This window comes from Trachurus japonicus, chromosome 9 (assembly GCF_045865225.1).
Source record: "Trachurus japonicus isolate A0001 chromosome 9, Traja_1.0".
NCBI lineage: Eukaryota > Metazoa > Chordata > Actinopteri > Carangiformes > Carangidae > Trachurus > Trachurus japonicus.
The window spans coordinates 24,749,344-24,757,183 of record NC_140915.1 but is presented as its reverse complement, the minus strand read 5'-3'; the positions used below and the strand labels follow the sequence as shown (position 1 = coordinate 24,757,183).

The following is a 7,840-nucleotide window of genomic DNA, read 5'->3' as shown; positions in this document are numbered from 1 at the left end:
GTCCTGTTCTGCAAAGACAAGATTTCAGACTTTCTCTTTCTCATCCCATCTGTTCTGTGTTGTGGCAGTACTACTTTGTCCTGAGGACTAACTACTGTCTCTCGTGCTTCCTGAGAGCACTCTGTTTATTTCCTGTCACTCCTTAACCTGTGGAAGAAAAGGGCAAGTCCTCTTTCGCGTCTGCCAGTGACCACCCGTCATGCTTTGTAACTGCATTGGCCTGTCAGTCAAGTACAAAAAGTAAAATAAAATCATCTGGGAAAAATAAAAAACAAATACATTCAGAAGTATCATGCTAAGGCAGTGTCTGAGTTGGAGGCCTTCCCTTGTCTTTAGTGGGCCTGTTTTACCTCATGTTAGCTCATCCTGTCTCAGAGGCAGACGGCTATTTTTGGACACCAATCTGTGTCACCAGTGTCTCCGAGACAAACCAGACGCATTTTTTTGTCCCTCGGCACAGCCAGTGGGTCAATATAAAGGAAAATAAACTACATTTTCGTCATGTAACGACACCATCCCTCCCACATGGAAGCATATTAAAAACAAAACCCATAGCCTCACTTCACCAAGCATCATCTCTTTTCAAAGAATAGGTTTCATCACTATAAACGCAGACTTGTCAACGTCCATTTGACAAGATATTATACTACATACAGTATTCTTCATGTTATTTACGGGGGCAGCCCATGGCCATAGTTTCTTGGCCATTAAATGTATCAAATGTGAATATTTAAGACCTCATGACACATAACAACAGACTGACCGTCATGGTTTCTAGTTGTTCAGACTGTGTCCGTTTTGTGTCATCTTATCTATTTTGTGCCTCGGATGTATAAAAGCCAAAAAGGAAACAGGACACAAGACACAGCATTCAGTTCAAGTCTTTGGAGTGAAAACGACTCCCCTTCTCCTTTTTGAAAACATACTCAGGGAGGCAGGAAGGAGAAACAGGGAGATGGGAGTGTTTTGGTCCACAAAAAAACATATCAAAGTCCCGTTTGAGGACTCTCATGTGTTGCTCATGCTCCCGGCGTACCAGCTGGCTGGCCCATGAGGGGGTCCCCACCCTCCACACCCTCCTGGACGGGGGTGGTCTCGTGCTCCGCTGAGATTACGATGGTGTTCTCATCGACCAGCTCACAGGTGGGGTTGGAGAAGGCCGACAGGGGCAGGGTGATCCTCTGCATCTCGCGCTCATACACTCGCTGGTCGTGCTGCTTCTTCAGGTCTCGGCCCCTGAACAACCAAGACACAGCAGAGTTTTTTATCAATCAGCACGTTTCAAGTTAACTCTCTGAAGGAAGGAGCTGGCTATTTAGTCACACATCACCCCTGTTCTGGCCTCCCTCCACTGGCTTCCTATCCGCTTTAGGACTGATTTTAAAGTGTTATTAATTGTCTTTAAGATTTTAACTGGTCTGGCTCCTCTATATCTGGCAGAACTTATACAAATCCGAAATCCAGCCAGAGATCTACGGTCATCCAGTGAGTTGTTGCTGGATGTACCGAGATCAAAATTGAAAACCAAGGGCGATCGTGCCTTCTCTGTGGCTGCTCCCAGACAATGGAACAGCCTGCCATTACATGTTAGACATGCGGGATCCATGGAGAGGTTTAAGTGCGCTTTAAAAACACATCTTTTCTCCTTGGCCTTCGGATCCACAGGGACTTCTAATCCTGGCTAGTTTTGTTCAAATATCTATGTGTAATCTTAACATAATCTTGCACTGTTGTTTATGACTACTGTAGACGTGCACGTATGCGTATGCGTATGTGTATGTATGCGCATATGTTCGTGTTTGTACATGTGCTACATGCATTTGTGTGTGAGAATGTGTGATGGTATGCATGTTTTCTTGTTTCTTGTACATGCGTTGTTTTTTTGTTTCTGTCTCTGCTCTGTGAAGCACTTTGGACGACTGTCACAGGTCTTTTAACTGTGCTATATAAATAAAAGTGAACTTGAACTTGAACTTTCTTTGTCTGAAAGCTGTTGCAAGGGTTTGTCTGAGACAGTTTGAGGCTGGTGAGAGGTGGTGAACCCAAACTGCTCTGTAAAGCTGAGGCGAACTGTAGAAATGAGAGCCCATCAATTTCTCAAAGAAAAAATGAAAGCTTCGGATCATGAAAATTACAGGTATTTTACTAGTATTATAATTACAAAAGCTATAAATAATAGTATAGAATACAATGCTGCCTTTGCTGGGTACAGTAGAGATTTGAGAGTCATCCAAGCTAAATACTCTTGATAAGGAGCTTTCTGATAACACACTGTATGTAGATAAAAGCCTGTTATAACAAGTGCCTGATCTGTAACAAAGCCGAGGGACAGATGGTGAAAGGGAACAGGGAGCTGACAAGCTGGCGAGGAGTTTATCTACTCCAAGGAAACACAGCGATGGGAAGCAGCATGAGGTTGCTTCCTACTGATCTGGAGCCAAAACAGGGCAATATATTCTAAGACACCTCCCACACTCTGCATCAGTGCAAGTCAAACACTGCATATCACCACCACTTCTTTACACAAGGGAGTGGTTCCTTCTTATTTATTTTCAACTGTATCTAGTGGGTTTTCAGCTGCTCTCCTAAATAATCCCCAACTAACCCCTTTTGCTTTCTTGCTGAGAATAAATTGACAAGATTAAGCAAGATAGCCAGCTAATCCAACTAAGCAGCTAGTTGGCTTTGGAAACAGGGAGAGAGCCTGGCTCCGTTCAAAAGTAACAAAATCCACCTAAAGCGCACCTCTAAAGCTCACTAATTAACATGTCCTATCTTGTTTGTTTAAGGTTGAGTTATAATTTGGATTACTTGCCAAATTATCCCTCAGCCAAGAGACCAGAAATGTTCATGGCGCTAGTTGCCTGGCAAAGTACCCAAGATACCCAGGACCCCCCCTTTACCCCCCACCCACCCACCCACTGCCATTTCCAGTCTCTGTGCTAAGCTACCAAATGACATGGGGTGAAAACACTTGGCCATCACTGCAGAGTCTCTGGCTTTTCAGGGTGCTATTTGCTCAGATGGATGGTTGAGCCTGCAGGGGATCAGCATGCTTGTGAATACACTACTCACTCCTACTGTTTGGTTGAGGGCCAGCTCCCAGTGGGGATATAGTATGAGGCCCTGTGACCACTCCTGAATTACGAAGAATATGAGCAGCACACAGGCAGGACATCTGTCACATTACTGAGGTTGATGTCACTGTATGCTGAGAACAGGTAGCTATAACCCCTCTGACATAACAACGCTGCGGCTCCTTATTAATAATCACCTCCTAATAATAGAAAACAAATACATAGGCGCTGCTAATGAGATTTGACGGCCACACACAGATCTGCAAGGGTCATTTTGTGCTGTGCCAAAGGGAATCGGACAGAGTGCCCCTCTTTTTATTACATAACTGTGTGGAGTATGTGAGGGCTTCTCCATCCCATCCAGCCCTTCCTCCATACTCTCCCCTCTTTGAAGAATATAAACTAAGAATGCTTCAAATAGACCGCAGGCACACTTCATTTTCTGCCACGTTGCTACCAAATGTTCTGTTGTGGTTGTTGTAAAAAGAGAGGCATTATAATGGCTGCATTACATCCAAGTGGAACAACAGAGACCATTGTTGGGGAATGTGAACAACAGCTGTCAGGAGGCCATTAACTACACATGCTATTATGTGATTCAACTCAACATACTGGCAATCGTCCTGCGCATTTTACAGCTATCTATAGCGCTTCATGTGCCGAAACAGGAACGTAAGAAGGTTCTGTATCATTTCATTTGTTGTATTAGGCTACTTAAACTGAGATGATGTGTGATGAAGTCTGATTTAACATGTCCGAAATGAATGAATAAATAAAATGTCATGCTTTATGTCACAGAGCAGCGATGTAAAGAGCTGTGGCAGAGTGGAACAGGCTTCCACCTGAGCCCCTGTCAATGCTAAGCAAAAGTAGTTTTAAAAATAAATGTAAATGTGTTGTAGAAAGGAGAAAGTATAGTGTCTGACTTCTTTGTTTTGTTGTTTGTTAGTTGTTGTTTTTTTGTGTTGTGTTGTTTTGCTTTGTTTTTTTTCACAAGCTTAAGTATTGTGTTGTACCTGCAAATCTTTAAACTGTTTAACTATTTCTTCCAGTATCTGGAAAATTGTAATAGCCATTGCTCATAATGAAGTAATGGCTAATGAGGATCCTAATAAATAAACCCATAATAAACAGTTATACTAGATGTACATTGTGTATTAATGACATCAAGGAAACTGATAAATGCTTTTCTATTACCGATTGAAATTTTTTGATACTGACCTCTTATAGAAGTAACCAAATGTGATGCCAACTCCAAGGACAATTATAATTGCCATCATAAGTATGCCGAGGACGTAGCCTGAATAAAATAAATGAAAAAACATATATTAGTATACCATCGGTATCTAGTCTACATGTTTATCAGACTATCAACAACAACAACAAACCGAGTGTGCCGAGGTCCTTTTTCTTTTTGGGTCCTGTGCGCACTCGCTGGCTGATTCCCATCACCGGCTGCACAGCAGCAACTTCTCCCTGAGAAGGTCCGGACTTGGCCGGCTGAAAGCTCTCTGTGGAGGGAGTGGTTCCTGTTCCAGTGAGGGATTCGTCCTCAGCCGGCGCAGTCGAGCCTGGTTCTGAAATCACATTTAAACAATGTGAGTGCTAAACCACAGAGTTAAATGACCTTTAACTGCAGATACTTGACCAAAGTAAAATTTGTCTAAGATACGATGCTGAATTTTAGACATACACAATACTTATTTGATCAAGACCAGTAACTACAATACTTTTTTTTCTGGTCTGTGCACAACTCTCCCTCCACAACTGTAGCCATGAGTGGAAAATTTGATTACAAAGATGAGACAAAATTACAAATCGAGGCCAGTCCACATTTGTAAATCAGATATTGCTATTGTATATCGATAGATATTTTTGCAATCAAATACTTCCATGATTTTTCATCCCTTCCTAAGATCTATAATTTCAGTGCATGTTGTTTTATGTGATTTTTTCCCTCAGTAAGCCAGAGAGAAGTTATTTTGTCAAAAAATATATCTACTTATTTTCCATCCATCACATACCACAATATAAACTATATAATATATTATTAGTATCATATCTAGTATATACAGTGATTTGATCTGTATCATCTTCATCCATTACAAAACACAGATTTTTACCTCCATGGTAATTCAAGCACTTTAAAAAGATATTAAGTATTAACACAAACAGTTTATCTCTCAAACATTATTAGATCATATTACACAGTGAGACCTCATTCTTTATGCTTATATGGATGCTGCTTACTTAATCTGATTAATCTTTAACTACACTGTCTCTTTGTGTTCTATTAATGTTATTTTATTGTATAGTGTGCAGACAATTAATGCACTTAGTAAACACTTTGTCTTGATTTGACTTGACTAGAAATGCATTATCTGAACCGTGTGGTTTCCAATTACTGTTGCTGCAATAACATTACCACTGACGCAAAAACCTCCCCGGCAGCAGGGCGAACACTGCTCTCATGTAACTGTTGCAACATAAATCAGTGAGAGGAGTTGGCGAGCGCATGCGTTTTTCACATGTGCCAGACACATACGTACTCACTGTATGCTCTGCTTCAAGAGACAGGAAGTGCAACAACAACAACTCCTCTCTAACTTTTTTTTTTTTCTATTTCCTTCATACACGTTGTTGTTTACCAGCTCCCAGGAGTTAAAAGGCATGAAGTCATAAATTCAAACAGCCAATCAGCTGCTGTCTCCAAGGCGAGACTGTTGCGATCTACAAATCAGCTCTTAGGGTGTGGTCAAAGTCTTCCTTGAAACTGAACTTTCCTCCATGTGACTGCTGGGTTTTGTTATTGTTCGACTTGGGTTGGCAAGATAGAAAGGAAAGGAAAGGAAGTCAATAGTATGATAAGACTTCTCAGGACAGCTTAGCACTGACCAACTGACCCACTGCAGACTAATGCTCTTAATTGGGAAAAGTAATACATTACATCTCTCCGAGAACATTTTCTTTTCTTCATGGTTAAAAGTTTTTTATTGGCCCATCAAAGTTTCAAACTTGGCTGCATCCTCTCATCAGTCTCTCTTTCTGTGTTGAGTAATTGCTATAACAACTCATCTCATTATTTTCTTTCCTAGCATAGTCCACTTTTTAAAAATAATGAGAGGTTTACAGGAAAACAAATAATTGCAGCATCAGCAGCATCGAGAGAACACAGCCTGATAGAAAATCTGCCGTTCCAGTGTTTATGCTCATTAATTAATAAAAAAAAAACTGGCAATTTCACTTTGCCAGGCTGTTGTGGCTAGAATTTCAAATAAATGTCACACACATGATTGTGATGTACAATATTTACAATGTTCACCTACCTTTGCATTTGTCAATTGCACAAAACTGTTTCTGAACCGTCCCATCTGGGCCAGCAATGTAGCACCAAGGCCTCTCAGAGGAGTCTGGGTTTCTGCAGTAATTGTGATCTCCAACACCTACAAGAGGAACGATGAAAACAGCACGTCTGTTACAGATGCCTGACACAAATACTCAACTCTGTCTGTCTGTCTGTCTGTCCCTGCTGTGTGGGTAAACCACTGGATTCATTAATCATTAACACTGCTCCATCACACTACAATGAACAGAACAGGCCACCTTGAGCACAAAGACAGGAAGCAGCAGCTGCTGTGGCCATTTAACACTGTAAACACACAAATCAGTGGCGCAGCAATGTGTGGGCTATACATCAATATGTTTCTTTCCTCGCATGTTTGTAAGATCACTTGCAATCCTTGTGGTTATAGTTTCTCCTGTAAAAACTCTACTCATCCCCATGAGAGAGATGACATCTCCTAACCAGAGAAATCACAATTTAACAGGACATTCACCATCATCAATTGAAGTAGTTTACCTGTCTGGGAGTCAGGATGGAGTTCAACATCATAGTCTCGAGAAATATTCGACCAGTTTAGACAGGTCAGACCTGAGAGGGAGCTCTCTTGTGCCCCCCTGTAGTCCACACCATTGGATCTCATGCAGTCTGAGAAAAACATACATTGAGCAATTAGAGAAGGGAAAACAAATACTATTGTTACTGTGCATGTAATTTGAAGTAAACCAGTCACATTTTTCAACGTGTAAGTAATTAGGTGCAAAAGAAAAAAATAATCTATAATGTATCATTTACCTCGTTGGTTTCCATTTGATGCACTGCTCTCCACCATCGCCACGCTCAGGAAAACAACGTGCAGAGAGAGGAACATTTTGCAGAGCTGACGGGCTGAGTTCACAGACAACATGGTGCGTTGATGAGCTGCCTTCTCTCCTTTTACTAACAATTAATAGCGGAAGATAGATACAAAATCTAAGAAACAAGCTCGACAAAGTGGCCGAAGAGCCTGTGCTGAATGTGCATCAGACACACTGCTCCTGTCGCCGAAGTCCCAGCCCTTGTTTTTGTCAAGAGGGGCTCAGCTTTCTTCGTAAACAGCCTTCAGAGGGAGGAGGAGGAGGAGGAGGAGAGGAGGAGGAGAGGAGGGGGAGGAGGAGGAGGAGCCTCCCTTTGCAGTACAAACCTCAAGGTCCTAAAGCCTCACCGGCTTCACACACACACACACACACACACACACACCTGCAACTTATCAAAGTGTGCAGCCTTGTGAGAATAAGCACAGCGTCAAAACAGTCTGGAAAGTCAAGGAAGTTCATCCACGTTTCTTCAGATAACAACAAAAGTTTTGGTTACTTCAATAATCCTCCTCCTCCCCACCTCAGAAATGATTCCCCAAGCTTATTACATTTGTATGCTCGTCCAT

General features: G+C 41.8%; 1 protein-coding gene across 1 annotated transcript; it reads right to left on the bottom strand.

Moving 5' to 3' along the window:
• Positions 1–744: 744 nt before the first annotated feature.
• pik3ip1 (phosphoinositide-3-kinase interacting protein 1) lies at positions 745–7,508 on the bottom strand. Its single transcript, XM_085786830.1, has 6 exons — positions 7,213–7,508; positions 6,937–7,065; positions 6,404–6,520; positions 4,466–4,654; positions 4,299–4,377; positions 745–1,236 (listed from the first exon to the last, which is right to left on the bottom strand). Exons 1-6 carry the CDS (start codon positions 7,322–7,324, stop codon positions 1,020–1,022), a joined length of 843 nt encoding a protein of 280 aa, XP_085642956.1. The 5' UTR covers positions 7,325–7,508; the 3' UTR covers positions 745–1,019.
• Between the last annotated feature and the right edge of the window lie 332 nt (positions 7,509–7,840).

Coding starts and splice junctions, on each gene's coding strand:
- pik3ip1 (XM_085786830.1), bottom strand. CDS start 7,324: ATGTTGTCTGTGAACTCAGCCCGTCAGCTCTGCAAAATGTTCCTCTCT. Junction 4,378..4,465: donor AAAGGACCTCGGCACACTCG/GTTTGTTGTTGT, acceptor TATTTTATTCAG/GCTACGTCCTCGGCATACTT. Junction 1,237..4,298: donor TTTGGTTACTTCTATAAGAG/GTCAGTATCAAA, acceptor TTGGTTGTTCAG/GGGCCGAGACCTGAAGAAGC.